Source organism: Lepus europaeus, chromosome 13 (assembly GCF_033115175.1).
Source record: "Lepus europaeus isolate LE1 chromosome 13, mLepTim1.pri, whole genome shotgun sequence".
NCBI classification, from domain to species: Eukaryota; Metazoa; Chordata; class Mammalia; order Lagomorpha; family Leporidae; genus Lepus; species Lepus europaeus.
In genome coordinates this window covers 7180643-7205585 of record NC_084839.1, presented here as the reverse complement: position 1 = coordinate 7205585, position 24943 = coordinate 7180643, and the positions used below count along the sequence as shown (strand labels likewise).

The 24943-nt window shown below is 59.1% G+C and overlaps 1 protein-coding gene across 4 annotated transcripts in view; it reads right to left on the bottom strand.

Annotated features, from left to right (window-relative positions):
* The window catches only part of ASAP2 (ArfGAP with SH3 domain, ankyrin repeat and PH domain 2), a 171456-nt gene extending 163343 nt beyond the window's left edge, over positions 1–8113 (bottom strand). For all 4 annotated transcript variants that reach the window (XM_062208926.1, XM_062208928.1, XM_062208930.1 and 1 more), the window contains exon 1: positions 7961–8113. In XM_062208926.1, coding sequence (XP_062064910.1) covers positions 7961–8086 — 126 coding nt within the window. In that variant the 5' untranslated portion in view covers positions 8087–8113. The remainder of the gene's footprint in view (positions 1–7960) is intronic.
* Positions 8114–24943: the final 16830 nt, after the last annotated feature.

Genomic DNA, 24943 nt, shown 5'->3' with positions numbered 1-24943 from the left:
TCTTAAACCTGCTAGTTTATTCCCCAAATGGCCTCAATGGCTGGAGCTGGGCTGATCTGAAGCCAGGAGCCAGGAGACGCCTCTGAGTCTCCCACATGAGTGCAGAGGTTCAAAGACTCAGGCCGTCTTCCGCTGCCTTCCCAGGCACATTAGCAGGGAGCTGGACCAGAAGTGGAGCAGCCAGGACTGGAACCGGCACCCACACAGGATGCCGGTGCTGCCGGCGGCAGCTCACCCCACTGTGCCCCAGCGCTGGCCCCAAGGTTAATGTTGACAACATGTGTCTTAGTGAGGAACTGTACGTCACAGGCCTGGCACCGAGGTGCAGCGGGTTACGCTGCCTCCTGTCATGCCGCCATCCTCTATGGGAGTCCAGGGTCAGGTCCCAGCTGCTCCGCTTCCTCTCCAGCTCCCTGCTAATGCGCCTGGGAAAGCAGGGGAGACAGCCCAAGTGCTTGGGCCCCTGCCACTCACGTGGAGACCTGGATGGAGTTCCTGGCTCCTGGCTTCGGCCTGGCCCAGCCTAAGCTATCACGTCCATTTGAGGAGTGAGCCAGCAGATGGAAGACTCTCTCTCCCTCTCTCTCTGTCACTTCCCCTTTCAAATAAATAAATAAATCCTTTTTTAAAACAAGAGTTTATAAAAAGAGTATGACACTGATTTTAAAAATATTCTACTAACTCAGTGTAACTGGTCCCTTTGAAACCTTTGAAATCCGTGCTTTATTCCACGCATCAAAACACCTTTCTGAAAATAAACCAGCACCAGGAGAGGGTCAGAGGGACTCCCGGCACAACAAAAGGTTAGAGGCCAGGGGCCGGCGCTGTGGCGCAGCGGGTTAACGCCCTGGCCTCCCATATGGACACCAATTCAAGACCCAGCTGCTCCTCTTCCGATCCAGCTCTCTGCTGTGGCCTGGGAAGGCAGTGGAGGATGGCCCAAGTCCTTGGGCCCCTGCACCCACACGGGAGACCCGGAGGAAGCTCCTGGCTCCTGGCTTTGGACCGGCTCAGCAGAGCTGTCGTAGCCATCTGGGGAGTGAACCAGCGGATGGAAGACCTCTCTATCTCTCCCTCTCTCTGTCTATAACTCTACCTCTCAAATAAATGAATAAAATCTTCAACAAGCAAACAAATACCTGAGGTTGACATGTGCCCTGCAGGAAAGGAGCTAGTCCTGTCGTCCACTCGCACCCCGGGCGCTGGGCAGTGAGGACACCGGGACGTGCCCGAGACCACGTCTGGGTGAGTAATCCTCTACAAAGACGACGACCATCACCAGCTCCGGCCCACGTCTCCGGCTCTGGCGGACGATGCACTGCACAGCTGACCCGGCAGCACAGAAGTGGTGCAAAAGACCCGGCAGGGCCGTGGGGGACCACTTCTCCAAGTGGTCCCTAAGAGGTGGGAGGGGGCGAGCAGAGGAGGCACACTCCTACGATGGAATGATGTCATCGCATCCTTTCGGTAGAGAAAGAGAAGTGTTGGGAGCTCAGACAGGGATGGCACCCAGGCACGTGACACCTGCCGGCTTCTGTCTAGAAACAGCAGAGCACGCCCTCCGGCCCCAGTCCGGGCAGCAGCCTCTCCCTGACCGGCGTCTGCATTACAACACCAGTCCCCACACAAGCACTCTGACCAGCCACGCTGAGCAGCTCGGAACCGGGCCCCCTCCTGCAGGTGGCCTGGAGGGCGAAGCTTGGCAGGCGTCTCCTTTGGAGCAGAAACTGATCTGCTCACCTCCGCATCCCAACCAAACGCAGCCACCAAACTGCGGCCAGGTCTGACTGCCCTTCCCGCACCATGGGTCTCCAGGGACTGCCCACGCTGCACGGCCACGGCCTCACCACAGCCCCCTCTGCCTGGATCCTGCCACAGCCCCCTGCTGGCCCCCTCTCTTCTCTGTGCCCTGCAGTTCTATTTTCCCTGGAACGACCACGAGGAAGCTTTTAAGATGGAAATCAGACCACGCGATGCCTGGCTCAAAACCCTCCCCGGGCTCCCCATCCCAAAGTCCAGCAAGACTCCCTGAGCACTCTGGCCCCCAGCTCACAGGCCTGGCAGCTCCGCCATCTCCCCTTGCCAACACCTCCCGTGAACTCGCCTTCTTCCTGGCCCACACACTCCCAGCCACTCACACCCGGGGCCTCTCCTTCCACCCACAGAACTCCCACGGCCGGCTCCCTCCACGTCCCCGGCTGCCCAGACACCACCCCTGTGCCGAGGCCTCTCCTGACGGCCAAAACCCTCCCCTCCCCATATTCCACTTGGCTCTTCCTGACAGCACGTACCACTCTCTGACCTGACACCACGCGGCATCGGTTTATCAGTCATTATCAGCACTGTTTAGGAGGAGTCTTTAAAAAAAAATAAAAAAACAAGGCTACAGGTCCCACCCAAACCAATCAGAGCAGAATCCTAGGGAGTACACCAGACCAGGGGCGGGGGTTGGGGGCCCACAAAAGGACCCCAGCAACTGTCAGGCACTCGGGTCCCAGTCCAGGACCTGCCTCCCGAGCCCTCCATGGGGCTGGATCTCAGCCTTTGCTGCCTTCTTCCTCTTCTTCATTTGAGGCAGAGAGACAGGAAGAGCGCCCTATCTACTGGTTTACTCCCCAAACGCCCACAACACCTGGGGCTGACACAGACCCAGGAGCAGGGACGACCCAGCCTCCCGCATGGCTAACAGGAGCCATCACCACCGTCTCCCAGGGTCTGCAGTGGCAGGAGGCCAGGGTCAGCCAGGGCCCGCCCCCAGGCTCTCCAAGGCGGGTCCTGGGGGTCTTAGCGGCTAGGCTAAATGCGCGTTCCCATGCTGGCCGCATCTAACAAGCTCCCAGAAGGTGCCCAGGCTGGAGACGGCTGCAAGGGTCTCACACAGCAGTGCCAACAGCACCGCCTGTAGCAATGACGGATTCTCAACCTGTACCACCCGCGTCGGGAGCGGCCTGGGCACCCGAGAGAGACGAGACGAGACGAGACGAGTGGGGTGGGGGAGCAGGCTGCCACGCTGACCAGCACAGGTCTACGATGTGTACGCTCCAGGAAGACAGGCACAGTGCCCCGAAATGGGGCGTAGGGGAAAAAGCCAGGTTCCCTCCAGCTGCTTGGCCCACCCAGCCCTCTGCAGATCGGGACGAGGCCCGGCTGACCACCCACTCAGGACTGGGTCAGTATTTACCTGCGGCAGGGAGGGGCAGCCCCCTGGAAGACCGTGAGGAAGGAAGCCCCTGGGTGACCACAGCGCGCAGTAACCCACGGGCGACAGCCTTCAGGCCAAGACTCAACATCAAAGGAAGCCTCTGTAGTCACGGGCACAGAGCACCACCCTCACCTCTGCACAGCAACCCGGGCACAGAGCACCACCCTCACCCCTGCACAGTCACCCGGGCACAGAGCACCACCCTCACCCCTGCACAGCCAGCCAGGCACAGTGCGCCACCCTCACCCCTGCACAGCCACCTGGGCACAGAGCACCACCCTCACCCCTGCACAGTCACCTGGGCACAGAGCACCACCCTCAGCCCTGCACAGCCAGCCGTGCTGGGTGATCCTAAAGACACAGTCCCATCACATGTCAGCGCGTGGAGCTGTTTATGGGGTGCCTGTGCCTCTCAGGGAGAGAGGGGGAGAGAGAGAGGGCTTCCATCCGCGGGCTCACTCCCCAAATGATGCAGCGGCTGGAGCTGGGCCGATCCGAAGCCAGGGGCCGGTCTCCTCCTGGTTTTCTATCCCCATCACCTAACACTCGGCCTCGCTGTGCAACCCTGACTGAGCCTGGTGGGAGCAGGACTGCGCTTCCAACCTTCAGAGCACCGAGCTCAGTGTCTCCAGCGCTTCAGATTCCCCAGCTATGCACAAATGCAGATTCCATGGCCCAGCATGGAAAGGGGGCCCTGAGTGGGCGCAAAAGACCTCCTGGGCAAGGCGGTGACACCCTCCAGACCCAAAATCTCTTAGTCCAGGGTCCAACAAGTCACAAAGGACCAGATTCCGAATCATCGCATTCTTGCCTAGAAACCAGGAGGCCTGGTTCCCACCGCCCCTGCCCAGAGGGGGCCTGGGCCCATGGACGGCAGGGCTCTGGGCGCCCATGGGGCCCGGATGCTCCTTCTGCCCCTGTAGTCTGTGCTGTCACAGCAATAGGATTTCCACGGTAACCAGGGACAACAGAGTCGAGAATCACGGCCCCGGAAGGAAGCAGATTAAATTTTCATACTTACAAGTCAACATCAAATTTATTTTTAAAACTGCACTCACGCCATATAAGCAAGCCAGACGGGACAGCATGAAAGGCAGGGTCTAGCTGAAAACGTGCACATCTCAAGTACGGATACACGTCTTCCCTGGTCTGAGGTTCTTTCCGAGTGCCCAGAGGCTCCCAGAAGTAAATCCAAAGGAGAAAAAGAAAGGAAAAATGCTCACTTCTCAGCTTCCTACCGCAACTGCTTATTTTTTCCACCATTTCCAAAAACACAGGGCAAACTCCGACTGCAGCACCAAACTTGGCGAAGCTTGCGAAAGCTGTGCAAAATAATTACTTCACCCCGAGAAAGTGACAGAGTCAAAACTTTAAAACACAGCCACGCTCTCACTCACTGCCAAGACAACAAACTGGCTACAAAGAAAACGCAGGGTTAATGCGTCCGCAGTGTTTTACTCACTCATTCCACCGCTCCTCCATTCCCTCTGCCCTTCCCGCCCTCACCGGGGACGCTGCGTTAACTGGGGTACAGCCTGGTGAGCGGCTGGCACTCCCTGAGCCGGGTCTGCGTCGGTTCTGCGCTGTGTACAACCTCACGCAGCCCTCACCCCTCTCCTGAGGCACACAGGAACCGCCAGGCAGACTGCAACGCCGAGGAAACTGAGACAAAGCTCAGCTTCTCACCCAAGCCCCCACAGCTGGCAAGTGGCAGACTGCACTTGACCCCAGGTTCACGGGTTGGAGTCATTTAGAGAATCCAGCGTGGTGAACAGCGGAAGCAGCAGTTTCTGAGAACAACGTGGAGCCACGTTCAAATCCCGCCGAACAAAGCACCTGACCTCTCCCGGCCCCCGTCTCCTCAACCACGGAGCGTGATGAGGGCCAAACCCATCACGTGGCGGGGTTCGGTGCACCACCGGCAGGGACCCAGCGACAGGTGTGCCGATCCACGAGTGCACTTCTGTGGGTCAGCTTTTAGCAGATAAAGGCTACCTCAGAAATGACAGGTTCACAAGGCTCAGGGGTTAAAATTAGTTTACTAATTCCACCGTTCATTTGTTTAAACGCAGAAACAAGGGCTACGGATTTTCAATCGATTTCTGTTAGATGAGTAGCTGTCACAAGGCCTGCCCGTGTCTGCTCCACATGATGCGACTCTGGGAACAAAATCCCGTGAGCGTCGTGGTCAGCAGGCACCGAACGGCTACTCTTTGTAGTGGACTTAAACACCACTCCGGAAAGAACGTTCTGGAAAGGCGTCTACGCAATCCCTCTCAGAAAGCAAGCAGCCTGCAAGTTGAGGTTTTTGTTTATTTTTGTTTTAAAGATTTATTTATTTACTTTAAAGGCAGAGTTACAGAGAGGAAGAGGCAGAGAGAGAGAGAGAGAGAGAAAGGTTTTCCATCCACTGGTTCACTCCCCAGATGGCCACAATGGCCAGAGCTGCACCGATCCAAAGCCAGGAGCCAGGAGCTTCTTCCAGGTCTCCCAAGTGGATGCAGGGGCCCAAACACTTGGGCCATCTTCCACTGCTTTCCTAGGCCATAGCAGAGAGCTGGATTGGAAGAGGAGCAGCCGGGACTTGAACTGGCGCCCACAGGGGAGGGATGCCGGCCCTGCAGGCAGCAGCTTTACTTGCTATGTCACAGTGCTGGCCCTGCATTTAGTTTTAGACCCAGGTCTATACACACCATCATCACAGCATGTACACTGGACTTACTTAGAGGAAGATGAACCTGCAACAAGTTCAATTTTTCCATTTTGGAAACTTGAACCAAGGGACTGGTGTTGTGGCATGGCAGGTTAAGCCACCTCCGGTGATGCCAGTATCCCACAGGGGCCAGGCCAGTTGGAGTCCCAGCTACTCCACTTCCAATCCAGCTCCCTGCTAATGTGCCTGGGAGAGCAACGAGGATGGCCCAAGTGCTTGGGCCCCTGCACCCACGTGGGAGACCTGGATGAAGCTCCTGGCTCCTGGCTTCAGCCTGGCCCAGCTCTGGCTGCTGCGGCCATGTGGGGAGTGAACCAGCCAATGGGAGATCTCTTATCTCCCCCACCCCCATCTCTGTTTCTGACGTTCAAATAAATAAGTAAATAAATCGTATTAAAAAGTAAGAAACAGGAACCGACTCTTGTGCTTGGTTGGCAACACGAAGCAATCTTGCAATTTAACAAAATGGCCAAATCCTGTCTCTTTTTAATCTGCTCAGTCACTGAGCTCTGAGGTAATCTCCCCACAGCCTACAGAGAGCTTTGGAATTATACGCTGCAAACTAAAATTAATCAGGGAAAGGGGACGCCAATCTTAACAGCAATTCCTATTTGCCTGGCTTTGCAGCATCCGCCCAGGCTGATACATTGAACGGACTGACGGGCTGCAGGAGGGGGGGAAAGGTACACAACTTTACAAACACGACCAGGCACTGGGGATGAAGCTCCCTTGCCTTGCAAGGCACCTGCTACTACCTTGGGTGCGGAAGGTGTACGTTCAGGACTTTTCTCTTGCTTTCCAACTAGGTCTTCTGAAACCATCTCACGCCATCCCCACCTGCCTCGTGCATGCTTTTTTAAGCCTTTCAGATAAAAGTAGAATTAAGTCACCTGGAGAACACTGGACCCCCTGCAAAAGGTTTCCACGCAGCTGCCTTGTGCCAAAAAAGGGGTGGGGACAGGAGGAGCTACCTGGGCCGACACCGTCAAGAACGCGAACCCGAGCGGTGACCTCTGATCCAGCCCCTCCAAGGGCTGTTTCTGCCTACAGAGAACGTTCTGCATCTTTTTCTCAAACGGTTGCTAAGCGCAGATTCTTTGTTCCGGTGGGGGTGGCGGGATGAATCCCGGCCTTGATCTACCGCTCCGGGGGACCCCGGGCCCCCGACTCTGGCCCAGGCATTTGGGTCTAAAACACCCCCCCCCCCCATACCCGATTCTAATGCGGCAGCCTCACGCTGCAGCCAAAGAACAACCAAACCGGCGACTCCCGGCTGCCGCACGCGGGGCTGGGCGCCGGGTCCCCGCCACCGGCCCCGCGGAAGGCAGGCGCCCGCGCTCGGAGGCCCCGGCTCCAGCAGGTGAGCGAGGCGCCGCCGCAGCGAGGACCCGCCCGGGCTGCGGCCCGGACCTGGACAGCGCCCCGCGATGACTGTGCACCCTGAAAGCGCTGCCTGAAGCCAGGCCTCGCCCAGGGAGCCGAGGCAGGCGGCCAGGGGTTCCCGCAGGTGAGACGCAGGTAGCCCGGAGCCGCAGCAGAGGCCTCCCGGCCCTAGCGGCGCCGGCTCCGCGCGCACGGCGCGGGGGCGCCCAGGCCTCCTCCCCTCGGCGGCCCGGGCTCCCCTGGACGAACCCGCGCCGAGCCGCGCCGGGGACCAGCTGCCGAGGTCCGCGCCGGGGAGTCGCACCCCGGACCGCGGCGGGCTCAGGGGTGCCCCGCGCACCGCCGCCTCCGGCCCTCGGCCCAAAGTTGGCCGCGCGGGGAGGGAAGGGCCCCCGCCGGAGCCCCCGGGAGGGCAATGGGGGCGGGGCGGGGGTCCCGCAGAGGCCCGAAGTGGCCCTCGACCGTCGCCTGCGAGCCCCGACGCGGGAACAAAGGGCTTCTGTGTCGGGCAGGGCTGGCCCGGCCGCGTCCGCAGCGCCGGAGAAGAAACTTTTCCCGGCCGCGGGGGCCGGGACCCGCGCGGGCCGCCTCGGGCGGGGACCCGGCCGGGGCGCGGCGCCGCGGTCCCTGCGGCCAGAACCGCCGCCCAGGCCGCCGCTCACCTCCTCGATGGCCGCCACCGTGTTCCGGCACTGGGCCGTGCGCGTGGTGAAGCTGGAGGCCGTGGGCGCCTTGTAGTCCTCATGGGTCTCGGCCACGAATTCCGACACGGAGATCTGGTCCGGCATCGCCGCGGCGCGCGGGCGAGGGACAGCCGCCGCCGCCGCCGCCCGGGCGCGCGGACAAAGGGGAGCGCCGGGGCGCGGGGGCCGCCGCTGGGCGCGGGAGCCGGCGCGGGGCCCGGCGGCGGGAGCAGGGGCGGCGCGCAGCCCGCAGCTCGGCCCGGCCGTCCGCGCGCGCGCCGAGGGCTCCCGCGACCGCCGCCGCCGCCGCCGCCGCCGCGCGTCCTCTCCAGCGAGCCCCGAGGCGGGCGCGCAGAGCCGGCGGGAACTGCCCGCCACCCAGCCGCGGGCCCCGAGCGCCTCCCGCGGAGAGGGGCGGGTCCGGGCCGGGGGCGGCGGCCGGCCGGGCGCGGGGCGGGGCGGCGCGGAGGCCCGGGCGCCAATCGGCGCGCTCGCCGCCGCCGCGCCGCCGGGCAGCGGAGCCCGCAGGAAGCAGCGCGGCGCGCGCCCCGGCCCGCCGAGCCGCTCCCCGCCGCCGCCGCCGCCGCATTGTCTCGGCGCCCGGGGCCGGCGCGGCGCGCGGGGTCTCGGGGCGCGCCCCCCGGGGGGGTCTCGCCGCGCACGGAGACCTCCCGAGGCCGTCGCTCGGACCCTGGGTGCGCCCGGGCCGAGCCCGGGCCGCTCCCCGCCCCCCTCCCCGTGCACGCCAGCCCGGCCCCGGCGGGGAGCCCCCCGGGGGCCCCCACCTGAAGCGCACCCGGGGAAAGCCCGGGCTGCGGGAAGCCGGCGCGAGTCGCTCGCCCCCTGCCGGAGGACGCGCTCCGCCCGGGGCACCTGACACAGCCACGAGTGGGAACCCTGTAGTGAGCGTCTGCGTGGTTTCCGTGGGGTCGTCTCGCCCCGGCAGGCGTGAGAGAGGCGGGTGCCTGTCCTGCCCGGACCAGCGGGCCCGAGGGCTGGGGGCCTGGTGGGATTCAGACCCCCACGGGTGGCCCCTCTGCTGGCGCCAGGAAGTGCCCCAGTCGTGTCCGCTGCGCTCCCCGGGCTTGGCGGGAAATCCTCCCAGGGTGCCCGGCCGGACCCCTCCCGGGGACGCCGCGCGAGGGAGGAGGGGTCCCCTCCGGGGGTGGAGGGCGGCCGGTCCGCGGGAAGAGGCGGAATCACGCCGGCTTCCATGCGCAGCTCACGGGTCTGGGGACTGCGCTCGCGTGGAACCGCGCCCGCAGCTCCGCCACCCTGTGCAGCGACGGCCGTGGCTGCCGGCTCAGACCCGGGAGAAATGGACAAAAACCTTTTGTGCTTCGGACGAGGAGGAAGTGCGAGAGCCGCTGGGGGAGCAGCCTCCGGGGACAGGGGACCCCACAGCCCGTCTTAAGCGGCCTTGTGAGCATTCGCTGTCGGGGGGGCGCCTCCGCTCAGACGTTATGTATGGCCTCTGGTATTTTAGCAGCGCTCCCTGGATGGCTTGGTGCGGGGCTTTCAGTACTGCTCAGCCATGAGCTGCAACTTCGAAACTCTCTCTGCTGCTGTCCTCCGGGTAGGGCTTCCACCCTTTGGATTCGCAACTTTGTATACTTCCAGCCTGGCGTACCTGTTGCAGGTGTAATGGCCCCCGGGCTCCTTCGGTGGCCGCCTGCCTGCTCTTCTAGCTGCAGTCTTTTTGTTCCTGGGTGGTGTGGGGCAATGTCCATCCTGGTGGGACAATGTCCATCCTGGTGGGGCAATGTCCATCCTGGTGGGGCAGTGTCCATCCTGGTGGGGCAATGTCCATCCTGGTGGGGCAGTGTCCATCCTGGTGGGGCAATGTCCATCCTGGTGGGGCAGTGTCCATCCTGGTGGGGCAGTGTCTATCCTGGTGGGACAGTGTCCATCCTGGTGGGACAGTGTCCATCCTGGTGGGGCAGTGTCCATCCTGGTGGGGCAATGTCCATCCTGGTGGGGCAGTGTCCATCCTGGTGGGGCAGTGTCTATCCTGGTGGGACAGTGTCCATCCTGGTGGGACAGTGTCCATCCTGGTGGGGCAGTGTCCATCCTGGTGGGACAGTGTCCATCCTGGTGGGGCAGTGTCCATCCTGGTGGGACAATGTCCATCCTGGTGGGGCAGTGTCCATCCTGGTGGGACAGTGTCCATCCTGGTGGGACAATGTCCATCCTGGTGGGGCAGTGTCCATCCTGGTGGGACAGTGTCCATCCTGGTGGGGCAGTGTCTATCCTGGTGGGACAGTGTCCATCCTGGTGGGACAATGTCCATCCTGGTGGGGCAATGTCCATCCTGGTGGGGCAGTGTCCATCCTGGTGGGGCAGTGTCCATCCTGGTGGGACATTGTCCATCCTGGTGGGACAGTGTCCATCCTGGCCACCTTTTCAGGGCTTGGTGACCGCAGTCTCTGTGAGGCTCTGAGGCTTAGGATGGGCAAGCAGTGGTTTTCCTTGGCATCTGGTCTAGCATTAGCCAAAGCGTTCAGGACGCCTTCTACAAGGGCAAAGTGAAGCTCGGGGTCCTCTCTCCGTGCACCTCTTGCCCCCGTTTCTTCTCATTTGTGGTATTTTCTCGGGGCAGGAAGTAGTGGTGCTGCATTGCGTGTTGCAAGCGGATGAGAAGGCTGGTGGAAAAGAAATCCTCACCAGGTCCATTGGCGGCATAAAGAGGACGTCAGATGGATCGGAATGACAGAGCAGCTCACTCCTTTGCCACTCCTTAGACGTCTGAGCAAGGGGCCGTATGCACACCACCTGCATTGCTTCCCATACCTGAGACCCAGTTCAGGCCCTGGCTGCTCCACGTTCGGTCCGGCTCTCTGCTAATGCTCCTGGGAAAGCAGAAGGTGATGGCCCAAGTCCTCAGGCCCTTGTTACCCATGTGGGAGACCCAGATGGTGTTCCAGGCTCCTGGCTTCTGCTCCAGCTGTTGCAGCCACTTGAGGAGTGAACCAGTGGATGGAGGACCTTTCTCTCTGCCTCTCCCTCTCCCTTTCAAATACATAAATAAAATCTTTATTTAAAAAATCTAAAAGGCCTTGAGTAAGTAAGTGGGCCTTTGGCACTGTGATTAAGATGTCACTTCATGAGGCAGGGGGATGGTGCTGTGACGTAGTGGGCTAAGCCTCCACCTGCAGTGCCGGCATCCATTGTGGGTGCGGGTTCGAGTCCCGGCTGCTCCACTTCCTGTCCAGCTCTCTGCTATGGCCTGGGAAAGCAGTATACATAGTGAGACAGGATGAGTCCCCAGCTCCTGGTTTCAGCCTGGCCCAGCCCAACCCCAGCTGTTATACACATCTGGGAAGTGAACCAGCAGATGGAAGATCTCTCTGTTCTCTCTCTCTCTCCCTCTCCCTCTCTCTCTCCCTCTCCCTCTCTCCCTTTCAAGTACAATGAAAATAAATACATAAATGTCTAAAACCCTGAAAATCTGTCACAGAGCTCTTGGTGGTGAGATCGCCCACGATGACCTGATTTGAGGATGTGTGGCCCCGTGGACCCTGCTTCTCGCGACAGTTTGTGTTTCACTGCAGAAGGGCAGTGTGCTTGCTTATGGGGCAGTGGCCCTGTCTCCACCGGGCCTGAGTCCTAGCACATGTCGCCGTCAGGGAAGAGACTGCAGGCTGGTATCATTTTTTTAAAAAAAGAGAAAACATGGTGTTGCAGATTTATCATTTCCTGAGAAGAAAGAAGACTGTATTCTCAAAAAGGAAAATTTTAGCAACCCGCTGAGATTGGCCAACAACCCATTTTGCAAAGAGATTTTCTGCCTTCACAAGAACCTGAGATTTTTTTTTTTCATTCTTGGATCAAGATACAAAATATGTTCTCGGCCCTAACTGTGCTTCAGGGTTGGCTGGTTTAACGCAGGACTTGTCCAGTTCACCTGCTGATAACTTGTAAATGATTATTCGTGGAACCCAGGTCTGTGCCTTAAAAGTTCAATGAACAGTGCAATAAAATAGAAACAGAGGAACAGGAAAAAGCCCCTGGGGACGTGGACATGTGAGCAAGTCCATGTCCACACCTGAAGGGTCCGCTGCCCACAGCAGTGTTGCTGAGTGGACCCGTTAATCCACAGGTAAGGAAGGTGGCGTGCGCTTGCCATGGTTCTCTCCCCCCCAGCACAGTAGGGACAGAAGCAGCGCTCAGGAACTTCCTATGAAAACCTGGGGGTTGGCACCAGCTTTGCTTCTCTGGTAAGTAAATGAAGTCCCTGGACGTCGGGGACCTCATTCGCAAGATGAGAGACGCTGACATGGGCTCACTCCCAAGGCTTCTCCCCACCCCGGCATTCGGTGAGATCCCATTACCCATGTAACAGAGCGTGCAGCCGGTGCTGCGAGGGCCATGTTACTGCGGAGAGACTGATCGCTGACCCTGGGTATTTGAGCCTGAGAATGTTTTAGATGACGTCCTGAGCTAATTTCTGAGAGTGTGGTCATTTTGTTAGCAGATCTATTCATAGCTAACTTTCCAGAAAGCTACTTGACGTCTGGTTTGTTGTTGTTGTTAGCAAAGCAGCTTCTGTACACGACGCTCTCACTGCTAGACTGCAGGACGCAGCTCCGGGTACGAGTGCCATCTCTACCGGGCTGGGCCGCCCCATGCTGGCTGTTCCTTGTGTGTGGACGGTGGAAATACCCTAGGGCGGCCTGTCCCTTGTCTTCCCAGCTGTCCACTCTGGGAGTTTGAACTTGGTCACAGGAGGGGGATCACACCAGGATGCGGGCAAAACCATGGCTTGGTTTATTGTTTCGTTGATTGTCTCAGCCTGATGAAGTCACAGAGAAGATGCGCATCATGCAAACCAGACTTAAAGCTGCACCACCTGTAGCCACTGCAGCGTGAGCACCGGCCATTTCTGAGGCCGTGTTTTTCCAATAGTTGCAAATTGTTGTCTGATGCAGCCCCAAGGTCACCGTGTCCTTGCCAGATGAAGTTACGCCATGCATCTCCACTCTCTCACGTGCATCTCGGTCATTAACAGACGCAAATGTCAGCCAACAGTCGTGTCACAACGGCACTCGTCTGTCAGGGACACGAGCAACCTCTTTGCTTCGTTGGATAATCATCAAGCATTTACTCATAGTCCTGCTCTGTCGAGTGGTGGGTGAGTTGCAGACACAGATTGGCTACGAATGAAGCTTTGGTGGAAATCACCGTGAGAGCTGATGAGAATCATTGAGCTCTGTGGAATTCACAAGGACGCACAGTGTATCAGTTGTAACTCCTTTTAACTTGTGTGCAACCCTCAGTGCACCTCCAGATACGCTCACTTCTGTCTGTGCACGCATACTTTGTTTTGGTGAGCAGTTGGTTAAACATTTACCCTTGCATGCTGGGTATCAATGTATCTTTCCTGCCAAGAGGCAGGGCGTGGACCTTCCAACTTTGAGTCATGCTTGTGGGACTCAGCACATGTAGGGCAGCACCTCAGCAAACTGGACTGTATGAGCGAGAGTGAAGGCAACTGTGTTCATAAAAAGTATTTATCTTAATGAAGAAAATGCCATTGGTTGTTTGCAAGTACTTAGCAGATGCCAGCAGAGGGTGTGGTTTGTTTTAACGAAAAAGCAAAAACAGTTTCTTGAGCACTCCATCCAAATAGGTTCTGCTCGAATTCCTCAGGGGTGCATTTAACAAGTGATTTTATTTCTTTAAGATTTTACTTATTTATTTGAAAGACAGAGGCAGAGTTACAGAGAGAGAGGCGAGAGATCTTCCAGCTGCTGGTTCACTCCCCAAATGGCCACCACGGCCAGGGCTGGGCCAGGCTGAAGCCAGGAGTCTGGAGCCTCTTCCTGGTCTCCCATGTGGGTGCACGTGGGCCCTCCTCCACTGCCTTCCCAGGCACATTAGCAGGAAGCTGGATGGGAAGTGCAGCAGCCACTTTCCCCGCTCCACAGCGCCATTTGGTGCGAAATAAGCTGAGGGTGCTTCTCATCCCCGAGCCCTCACGCCACGCCCTCTCTCTGAGCGCCCCTCCCTAGTCCACCTGGCTGACTCCTGGTCACCTGCCTTCGTGAGGTCCTTCTGTCCTCTGGGCGGAGTCAGCGCCTCCTCCCTGCTTTCCTGGTGTGTGGGGGGGCAGACCTACAGTGCTGCTGCCAGGAGCCAGCGTGCAGCAGCCGCACTCAGAGCTTAGCATCCTGCTGCCCCCCCCCCAGTATGCACACCCGCCCCGCCCCAGCCCCCAGCCTCATTGTCTGCCAAGTACCCAGAGAGACCAGACGCAAGCTAAGTGAAGCTAAGTGTCAGCTTCACTCTGGCCACAAGATGCTCTAGGTCCCTCAAAGCACCGGCTGCTTCCAGTATACAAATTTCATTTCTCATTTCACTGCCATCGCTAGACCGGGCTCTTGGGACAAGGGGACAACGAGTGTTTTCTCTATACCTCCAGTTCCCAAGGCAGGAGAATGAATGGCGTGCAGCTGCTTACGTTCCAGCCTGCAGAATGGGTGAGGATCAGCCAGCACCGAGGTGAGCCGAGGCACAGTGGGGCTTCGCGCCGTGGCGGGGTCTTCTCTGTCTGGTAAAGACACATGTGCACTGCTTGGGCAGCAGAGGTGCCTGGGCTGGGTCCCCCTACCCCATGAGAGACTGGAACGCCAGAAGCGAGTGTGGTTGTCCCGTGGCATCAGAAGCCAGTGTTCCAAGGCGCGTAAAGTGCGACGTACAGACGGGTCTCCGGGAAACCGCAGGCAGAGTCCTCCCCATCCTAATGTTGCTGAAGGCTCCATTCACTGCCGAGGGGCCAGGCTGTAACACCCTCTGCCTGGTTGCTGCCGTGGCACTTTGTTAATTCCGATAATGTTTACTAAATGCCTACTCTGTGCCAAGCAGCGCCCTAAACTGGGGCGCAGCCGTGGACAAGCCGGAGTCTCTCTCTGCTGTCCAAGAACTTGGATTCTAGCAAGGGAAGATGGGTACGAAATGCATGAGTGAGGTAAGTTCATGTGAGCCCTAGCCAGAGAAGGGAACCAGAGCCCTGTGACGAAGCACCTCTGGAGTGGTGTGAAGAGAAGCTTCCTTAAGACAACCAGGGAAGGCTGCTTGGAGGAGGTGGCCAGGATGAAGGGTGGAACAGCTGACCATAGCAGCGAGGAGAGTGTTGCATGAGCAAAGGCCCTGAGGCGGGAGTGAGGTGGACATCCTGAGAGGCAGTCAGAGAGGCTGTGACGGCTGTGACGAGGGTGAGATGGCCCCGGGACGCGGAGGAGGTGGGCAGGGCCGCATCCTGCAGGGCCTCCTCTCTGAGCAGGGCTGGCGTGGTTTGCTTCACACTTAAACATCGTCTCCGTCTCTCTCTCAAATAAAAAAATTAAGATTCCTTTATTTCTTCAAATGGCAGATTTGCAGGGAGGCAGAGGGAGAGAGAGAAAGAGAGAGTGAAAGAGAGGTCTTCCATCCGCTGGTTCACTCCCCAGATGGCCACAATGGCTGGAGCTGTGCCAATCTGAAGCCAGCAGCCAGGAGCTTCCTCCGGGTCTTCCCACGTGGGTGCAGGGGTTCAAGCACTTGGGCCATCTTCTACTGCTTTCCCAGGCCATAGCAGAGACCTGGATTGAAAGTGGAGCAGCTGGGACTCGAACCAGGCACTGCAGGTGGCAGCTTCACCAGCTACACCACAGCACAGGCCCCAAATAAAAATTCTGAAGAGGCGGGCAGGACTTTAGCGCAGCAGGTAAGACACTGGGGAAGCTGAGCTCCACATCTGAGCACCTGGGCTTCACTCCCGGCTCCGGCTCCTGATTCAGCTTCTTGCTAGGGAAGACCCTGGCACGCAGGGTGATGACTCAAGCAATTGGGCTCTTTCCCCTCATGTGGGAGACCTGGATGGATCCCAGCCAGGATCCTGCCCAGCCCCAGCTCCTGCATGCATTTGAAGGAGTGACCAGCAGGTGCACTTGCACCCCCCCTTCTCTCTCTCTCTCTCTCTCTCTCTCCCTCTCTTACACAATCTCTCTTCCTCTCAAACAAATACATAAATTTTAAATAAATAAATAAATAAATACTCAAACAGTCATTGTGGCTGCTCCTGGAGAAATTATTATAGAGAGGTAAACTTAGAGGCAAACAGGTGCGCAAAATAATAATAATGCATTGTATTTCATCTAAGTTGAATACTTTTGTACCCCAAAGAACACATCAAGAATGGGAAGAGATCCAGCTCTCTGCTGTGGCCTGGGAAAGCAGTAGAAGATGGCCCAAGCCCTTGGGCCCCTGCACCTGCATGGGAGACCTGGAAGAAGCTCCTGGCTCCTGGCTTCAGCCTGGCCCAGCTCTGGTCATTGCAGTCATCTGGGGAGTGAACCAGCACATGGGAGATTGCTCGCTCTCTCTCTCTCTCTCTCTCTCTCTCTCCCCCTCTCTAACTCTGCCTTTCAAATAAATAAATAAATCTTTTTTTAAAAAAAGAACTTTTAAAAAGAAAGAAAACTCAGATCATAAGGAAATATTTATAAACATGGCATCTGATAAAGGACTTTATCTCGAATATTTAAAGAACTCTTTTTTAACTCAATAACAAAAAAGATGACCCAATTGGAAACTGGGCAAAGGATCCGAATAGACATTTCTCCAAAGAAGAGACTCAAGTCACCGTAGCCACGTGCTGAGGATTGTCTGCGATCCAGGAAGTGCCAATCAAAACCACAACCGCTAGGGTGGCCAAAATCAAACACAGGGACTGGCAGGTGTGTAGGCCAGCAGCCGGGAAACCACACCCACGCTGGAGCACCTGGGTTCAGTTCCCAGTGCAGACCTGGGAGGCAGCGGTGCCACTCCTGTGGGTGACTTGGATGGAGCGTCTGGCTCCCAGCTGCCGTCTTGTTGCAGCCATTTGGGGAGGGAGCCAGCAGGGCTCTTTCTCCCTGCCTCTCTGCCTCTGAAGTGATAATATGATCAAGACAGATAATAGCAAGTGTTGATGAAGACATGGAGAATCTGGAGTCCTCTTGTTCAGCTGGCAGGGATGTAAACGGATGCCGCTGCCCTGGAAACAGCCCGTGAGCTCCTTGGAAGCTTGTACACAGGGCTGGGCACAGCAGGTGCAGCCGCCACTCCGGATGCGCATATCCCATATGGTTCAAGTCCCAGCCACTCTGCGCTCCTGATCCAGCTTCCTGCTAGTGCGCCTGGGAGCCAGTGGGTGACCGCCCGGTACCCAGGTTCCTGCCACCCTTGTGCAAGATCCGGAGGGAGTTCCTGGCTCCTGGCTTCCACTTGGCCGGGTCCCAGCTGTTGCAGCCATGTGCAGAGGGAGCCAGCCGAGGGAAGCGTTCTCGGGGAGTTGCCATGGGACTCAGCCATCCCACTCCTTGGTATACCCCGGGAGAAATGAGAACGCACTTCACACAAGAGCTTGTTCAGACCATCAACAGCAGCGCTATTCATAGCCACCAAAACGTGGAAACCACCCAAGTGCCCCGTGACCCGAGAGCTGGGGCAGCAAGACGGCATGCGTCCCGGTACTGGAACAGGAATGGGCCTTGAGATGGTGAGGGGAGAGAAGCCAATCGCGAAAGACCCCTTACTCTACGGGTCTGCTCCTAAGAAATTTCCAGGAGAGAGGAACCAGTAGATGTGGAAAGTGGACTTGAAGTTGCTTAGGGCTACAGAGGGCACGGGGTTAATAGGAAGTGATGGTTAAAGGGATGAGGTTTCCATTGGGGGTGACTAAAATCTTCTAAACTTGACTGTGGTGACGGTTGCCCAACCCTGTGACTATGCCAAAAACCAGTGGGCTGCAGGCTCGCAGTGGCTGAATTGTGTGGAATGCGAATTACGTAGCAGTAACGCTGTTAGGGAAAAAACACCAAGTTAGTGTGGTAAAAACGTCCTGCAAGACTAAAAGACGAGAAGTGTAGACTTCCAGGGTTTGGAGGCCTGGTTTCAGTGTTTCTTTATTTTCATTTTACTTCAGAGGCAGAGACAGAGAGACCCATGGGGAGAGCGCTCCATCCGCTGGTTCACTCCCCAAATGCCCGCAAAGCCCAGGCTGGAGCAGGCTGGAGCCAGCCGTGGGGATCTCCATCCCGGTCTCCCATGTGGGTGGCAGGGACTCCAGCACCTGTGCAGCCATCTGCAGCCTCCCAGAGCGCACGTTAGCAGGAAGCCGGATCCGGGAGCGCAGCGGGACTGGAGCCAGGAGGCAGGCGGCCGTCTGCTGTGCCGGGGCACTGCCCCTGGCAGCCTTCCGGCTCCGGGAGGCTCAGCCCCGGTTCTGGAAAAGTGGGAAGAGGGGAGGGAGGAACCATCACACAGGTAGCTGTGTTGCTACCAGATGTCCAGGATCACCCAGGTAGCCGTGTTGATACCAGATGTCCAGATTCCAGGATCCCTGATTAGTCACGTGCTTGAAACTTGCTGTGATTCTGCAACAGAGAAATCTCCCTTAGAAAATGGTCAGTGAGGCCTTTTAACCCTCTCCTCCCTGCAAAGAGAGCGACCGCCCCAGATGGAAGTGAAACAGAGAAGAGACGCAGTTCCTTCCCGTCATGCCCGCCCCGGACGACCCCGGCCGTCCGCCTCTGATGGCCCCAGCCCTCTGTCTTGAGCCTTCAGCTGCGCACTGGGCTGTCAGAGCAGGTGCACACGCATCAGGGCCTTGGTGACAGCAAGCTCCAGCCGGGACCCCAGGCAGCGCTCTGCCCTCCTGGGACGCTCAAGCCCCCCATTGGGTTATTCAGTCTCTGTGTGTGGGGGGGTCCAGCTTGTCCATATAGGTGTGAGGGTCAGTGCGGGCCCGCAGAGGGTGCGGTCAGGGTGTGCGGGGCTGCTGCCCAGGACTGAACACTTCCTGAGATAACAGAGAGAAACCGCCTGGATGTTTCCCTGGTGACTGCTGCTGAGAACTGTCCGGTCCACTCAGACGCCTCCGTCCCAGACGGGAGCCCTCAGGTCACAGAACGGATCCGAGTCGAAGCACTCAGGCTCATGGTGGGCGTGGCGATCCAGGCACTGTGCTTGACCCCAGGACTGGAAGCTGAGGTGGAATGGGGTCTGCGAGGGTCTCACAGGGGAACAAACCCCTTCACTGCCCCAAGAGCAGGCCCCAGCCACAGGCACTGACACCTGCACCACCCAGCACCCACCACTAGTGGCCACGGTGGGCTGGGGGTGAGGGGCGGCATTAGCCAGATCTCCTAACCCCTCTCCCGCCCGCCGAGTCCTCCCGCGGGGCCTGTGCAGCGGCCTGTGAGTGCGAGACCCCAGACTGTAGTGACCTCAGCCAGAACGCATCATTCCAGGGTGACTGAGAAAACCTGCCACTCCCCTCAGAGCCTCCCTCCCTGTGCCAGGCCCAGCACAGGCCTCGCCTGTCCCCAGGTCCCCCAGTCACCCACGCCCAGCCGGCAGCAGCTCCTCCCCATGGCATCCGGGCTCAGTGTTGGGGGGGGCACTGACTGTGGGGCCTGACTCTCCCTGGGCCCCTTGGCTCAAAAGCACTGCTGACACTTGCCTAGTCACAGAGATGGCCAGGCAACCCTGAAAAAACGAAGGTTCTGGGGGCTGGCATTGTGGTGCAGCAGGTTAATGCCTGCGACACCGGCATTCCATGTGAGTGCCAGTTCGAGTCCCGGCTGCTCCACTTCTCATCCAGCTCCCTGCTTATCCACCACGGAAAGCAACGGATGGCCCAGGTTCTCCCTGCCTCCCATGTGGGAGACCCAGATGGAGTTCCTGGCTCCTGGCTTCAGCCTGGCCCAGCCCCGGCCATTGCAGCCATTTGGGGAGTGAACCAGTGGATGGAAGATCTCTCTGTCTCTCCCACCTCTAACATTCAAATAAACAAATTAAATCTTTAAAAAAAAAATGCAGTTTCTGGAAGGCCCTACCGTATACCTGCTGAGTCAGCCTTCAAGAGCCAGGCCTGGAAATCTGCATTTTAAATCCAGGAGCTTCTGGGATTTTAGCAGAGGAACCGAAAGCCGAGGCTTGGAGCTGCCTGTGTGGGGTGGCACCTGCACAGTGGGCCTGGGAGAGAGCAGCCCTGGGGGACCCCTTGCAAAATCATGACCCAGAACACAGCTGTCCCCCAGGGATCTGAAAGAGCTCGCTGACCCAGCGTCCAGGGAGGCCTCAGGGGACCCACAGGACTTGCTGCTATGGCTGCTTCCTGCCTCTGATGGGAAGTCGTCACCCTGAGTCATGTCAGAGGCGGAGCGAGGGCTCGCACCTCCGCCCGTGTGTGACTGTCTTTGCGAACGCTTACAGGGGCTTCCTTCCGAAGGCCTTTCCACCTTGCTAGCAGGCCAGGGACAGGTGTCCGGTCCTCCCCCCTCCCCCCAGAGGGAGCCCCCCGGGGCTGCAAAGCCAGCTTCCTTTTTTCTGCTGGTGTTTTTCAAACAGGGCCACTCCCTGGTTACTTCTGCTCGGGCCTCGCCTTCCTTCCTGCCCTGGCCTTGCACGCCGCCAGGTTTGTAGCCAAAGCTGACCTCACTGGCCAGCCCCGCATTGCACTGCGGTGACTCCCACTTGCAGACGCCAAGGCATGAGCTGTGCAGTTTGTCCAGGCCCTGTTCACATTTTCCATATGGCTCTGAACATGTAGCAACTGAGGGCCTGGACTCGTGTCCCCAGCAGGGGCCTGTCCTGAACCCTCCACTGGGCAGAGCCCAGGACCCGGCCAGCAGGGCCCCCCGGCTGGGCCAGACCTGTGGAAACGGCCGGTTGGGCACCCTGGGTCGCCTGAGCCATTGTGCGGCAGACAGGGCCCCGGGAGCTGATGGCAGGCTGCCAGCCGCTCAGAGTCAGAGCCGGCTTGGTGCCCTGCTCCCCGCTGTGACGTCCAGCCTGAGGTCCTGGGGGCGGGGCAAAGAGCACTCCCTACAGATGCAGCCTCCCACTTGGAGTCGGGGGAAGCTGCTGGTGTCACCTGCAGAAGAGTTGCCCCCCAGGGTGCTGAGTGAGTCTCCGAGCGCGCACCTGACTCGCAGGGGGACACAGGGGTCCCCACGCTTCCTGGGTCTCGCTGTGCTGCCTGGGTGCTCGTGCTTCCTTGCTCGGAAAGGCTGGCCAGAGGCGGCAGACGACTCAGCTTCCTTCGGTTGGGGCGCTCGTGCTGCCCGCCCAAGAAAAGCGAGAGTCTACATCACGGCTTTTCCGAGTGCCCATCCGTCAGCGCTCCACCTTGATTCCACCACGTACCGCTCACGTCCGCGGCCCCTGCCCTCAGTCCCCGCCTCCTCTCTCGCTGACTCAGACCCTCCTCCCTCTTTCCAGAAAGGCGACTTCATCTCAAGTCTTATCTGCAGCCCACGCACCCCTAGGCTTCCTCCCGTTTACCTGGGTGCCAGAGCTCTCTGAGCTTGCAAGTGCAGTGTGGCGCCCACGTCAAACTCCTCCGAGCCTGTGAATAACATCCCAGGTCCTCGCTGAGCTGTGTAAGGCCCTGGCCAGTCTGGACCACCCCACTGCTCAGCCTGATTTCTCCTCAAACCTCACATCCACCCAGAGATACGATCGCACCTGCCCGATCCATTCATTCACGTGTCCGGTGGGCGTCTGACCCCGTGCCTGCTCCAGGACTCCTGTGGTGAGCCAGGTAAGCCCCGGCACTGGGGGCGGCTTCTAACAGGCGGCCTCTGCCAGTGGGTGCTGTGCTGGGGCACACGCAGGGACGCCCCTGGCCTCCGGGATGGAGGAGCAGGGATGAGTTTGCGTCACACGACGGTGGTGAGAGACGTTCTGTGCAGAGTCCAAGGTGAGAGAGAGTTTGTGCTTTCAGGGACTGAAGGGGGCGTGGCTGTGGGTGGTGGGGGAGAGCCTAGAAGATTCCATGGCAGGAGCGTGGCGCTCTCTGAGGCCAGTGGACCTTCTCTGGCTGCAGCCACAATGACTGTGCATCCACTCACACCATGCCTCAGCACAGGCCCCTCCATCCAGCGCGAGGCCCGCTGCCCCGGCCCCCCTGCCCTGGCCCCCCTGCTCCTTCCGGCCCCCCAGACCCAGCTCAGAATCTTCACGTTTCCCAGCCCACCCTCGCCCCGCCCAGTCATCTCCGCCCTCGCTCCCATGGTGCCTTGTTCTCCCATTTAGTGCCCTGTTTTTACCGGCATCCCCACCCCTGACTGTGCGTTTCCAGGGGGAATGCAGTCCGTGAACCTCTGAGATTTGTATTCCTAAAGCCCAGAACTTTCTAGTTGCTCTAAGCATGCTCTGTGGGGACCAGCGTCGTGGCACAGCAGGTTAAGCTGCTGCCTGCCACACCAGCATCCCATCCCATATTGGAGTTCAGCTCAAGTCCTGGCCGCTCCACTTCCCGTCCAGCTCCCAGCCAATGCACCTGGGAAAGCAGCAGAGGGTGGCCCAGTGCTTGGGCCCCTGCCTCCTTCTAAGTGGGGCACCTGGATGGAGCTCTGGGGTCCTGGCTTTATCCTGGCCCATTTGTAACTCTGTAACTCTGCCTTTCAAATAAATACATAAATCTTTTAAAAAAGACGAAGAAAAAAGAAAAGTGGCCTCCAAAGAGACACCCATGATATTTCTGGGAGTTACGAAGTTGTAGAGGCCAGTTCTGACCGCCAAGGCGTGGGAAGGCTTCCTGGAGGAGGCAGCATTTGAACTGGACTTGATGGGACTTGGAAACGGAGGAAAGGAGACGAGATCCCTGCAGGGTGGTTCCAGAAGCTGCCTGGAGGGGTGCAAAGGTCAGGAGGAGGGAAAGAACCCAGACACAGTGCCTGGACCCTGCCCTGGGGTCAGCAGCTGGGGAGCACCCCCTGCCCCCACAAGCACGAGCCAGTAGAGCAACAGCCAGGGTCAAAAGCAACTTCTGATTTTATCTTCAGAGGCAATGAGAGGTGAGGCGCATACCTTGGCAGATTCCTGCCTCTCATAGTTCCCCTGGGCTTTATGGCCTGTCCGTCATCAGTGTCCGTCCCTGGAGGGGGCGGGCTGAGTAAGCCACGGGCAATGTGGGCGGGAGATCAATGCCGGGACCCGGTGCCCGGTGCTCAAGTCCTTCCACTCTCCACCAAAGATCTCGCCTCTGGTCTACTTCCGGGGCTCCCATGGGAAATGATCCCAAATGGTATTTGGCTCCGTGCCTTGCCCGAAGCCAATCATGACCATGTTCACCCGGCGTATGGTGGTGTCAGGGGCGTAGGGGGATGAGGGCTGCATTGGTGGGGCTCCATGGGGTTGTGTCGTGTCAGTTACCTGCCAGTCCAACTGGTCATGCTCCGAAAACACAGGATTGCTTTTAAAATGTATGGTTTCACAGCGTCTATTGACTTGGGTTTAATATGTGCACTGAATAGGTAAATAATTAATCAGTGCCAGGCTTTGCCGCGGGCGGGCAGTGCAAGGCAGGGAGGAAGAGGTGTGCTGAGGCTTTCCACCCGTGCCGGGCGAGGGGTCCCCCCAGACCCGAGCAGCACGCCCGACGCTCAGCTCTGATGGGTGCCTTTACCCCGGGAATGGCAGGAGATCCGAGGACGGGATCCCAGAGCAGCCACAGGGGTCTTCAGCGCTGACGCGGTCACTCGTGTTGGAGCGCCTGGTGGTGGTGTGCTAGGGCGCACAGCGTTCCCCACCGTCTGCCCGTGAGCCAGGCTAAGGGAGGAGGGCGCTGGCATCCTTCCCCACGGCGAGGGGGGTGCAGGGTGTCACACAGCAAGGGGACATCGGAGCTGGGACTTGATCCACCCCGACTGTGGGGGCGTCCTCCAAGTCACAGTGGAGAACAGGTGAGACCCCCCTAATGCCTTCTGAACACACATCGGGCTCAATCACCTGCCGCACTCCCCTGCCCCTCCCCTGCCCCTCCCCTGCCCCACTCTCCTGCCCCTCCCCTGCGCCTCCCCTGCCCCTCACCTGCCCCTCCCCTGCCCCTCCCCTGCCCCACTCTCCTGCCCCACTCTCCTGCCTCTCCCCTGCGCCTCCCCTGCCCCTCACCTGTCCCTCACCTGCCCCTCCCCTGCCCCTCCCCTGCCCCTCGCCTGCCCCTCCCCTGCCCCTCAGCCAGCTCGTCCTCTTGCCCTCCCAGCTGCAGCTCTGTGTCCACATGAATGTTGTCCTGGAGCTGCTCCCCGAGCCTCTTCCAGGGCCCATGTCCCATCCCCCAGCTCGCCTCAGTCTTCCCTTGCAAGCAATGGGTCTCCCTGCCCGCGGTCCCCTCGCCTGACAGCTGAGCTCTGGCTGCAGCCTCTGCAGGGCGTCCCCGCTTGGATCCGGTTTTTCTGGATCGCCTAACACCGGTACAACCAGTTCCACCTCCAACAGGCGATTCTTGTCCCTGCCCGGAACGAAGCCGCTTATGTGACCGAGGACTTGGCACGCTGTTTTACGCGTAACCAGCAGCTGAGAGGAATGCGCTGCAGGGGGCTGGGGTCACCGGTGGGCGCCCTTGACCGAGCACAGGAGGGGAGGCCACTGTCCACGCCCTTCCTCCTGCCAAATCGGCCTTCAGACTGCTCAGCTTGGCCCTCGACACTTTATAAATTATTGTCCTGTTTGCCAGGGCTCGTTATGCTTTGAGAGATTAGAAACCCAATTTTAAGAAACCTAAGCCGCCTGCAGAAGTAGAAGGTCTGAATGTCAGCAAGAGGATCCCTGGGGCCAGGGGCTCCCCAGGGTCCCTGTGGGCAGGGGATGTGGATACACAGGGAGGGGAGGGGTGGGGTGGGCACTGGCTGTGCTTGAGGCCAGTCCAGGAGCCCATGGCCTCTGTGGGTAAATCTTGGTGGTCCTTAGGGACCGAGAGCCAGGACAGCTCAGGCTGAGGGTGGGGCTGGAGGTAGATGCAGGGTCTCACCCAGGGAGACAGCTCACCACCTCCTGCCCCCACCCATGAAAATTATTTCCTTCCTGCAAGAAGCCAGAGTTCAGAATCACCAGGGCAGGGGCTGGCCCAGAACCACCCCCGCACGCGTGCGCCTGGAGTCGGGACCCACACAGAGGGCTGTCGCCCAGGCCTCTGCTGTGACTGTGTCT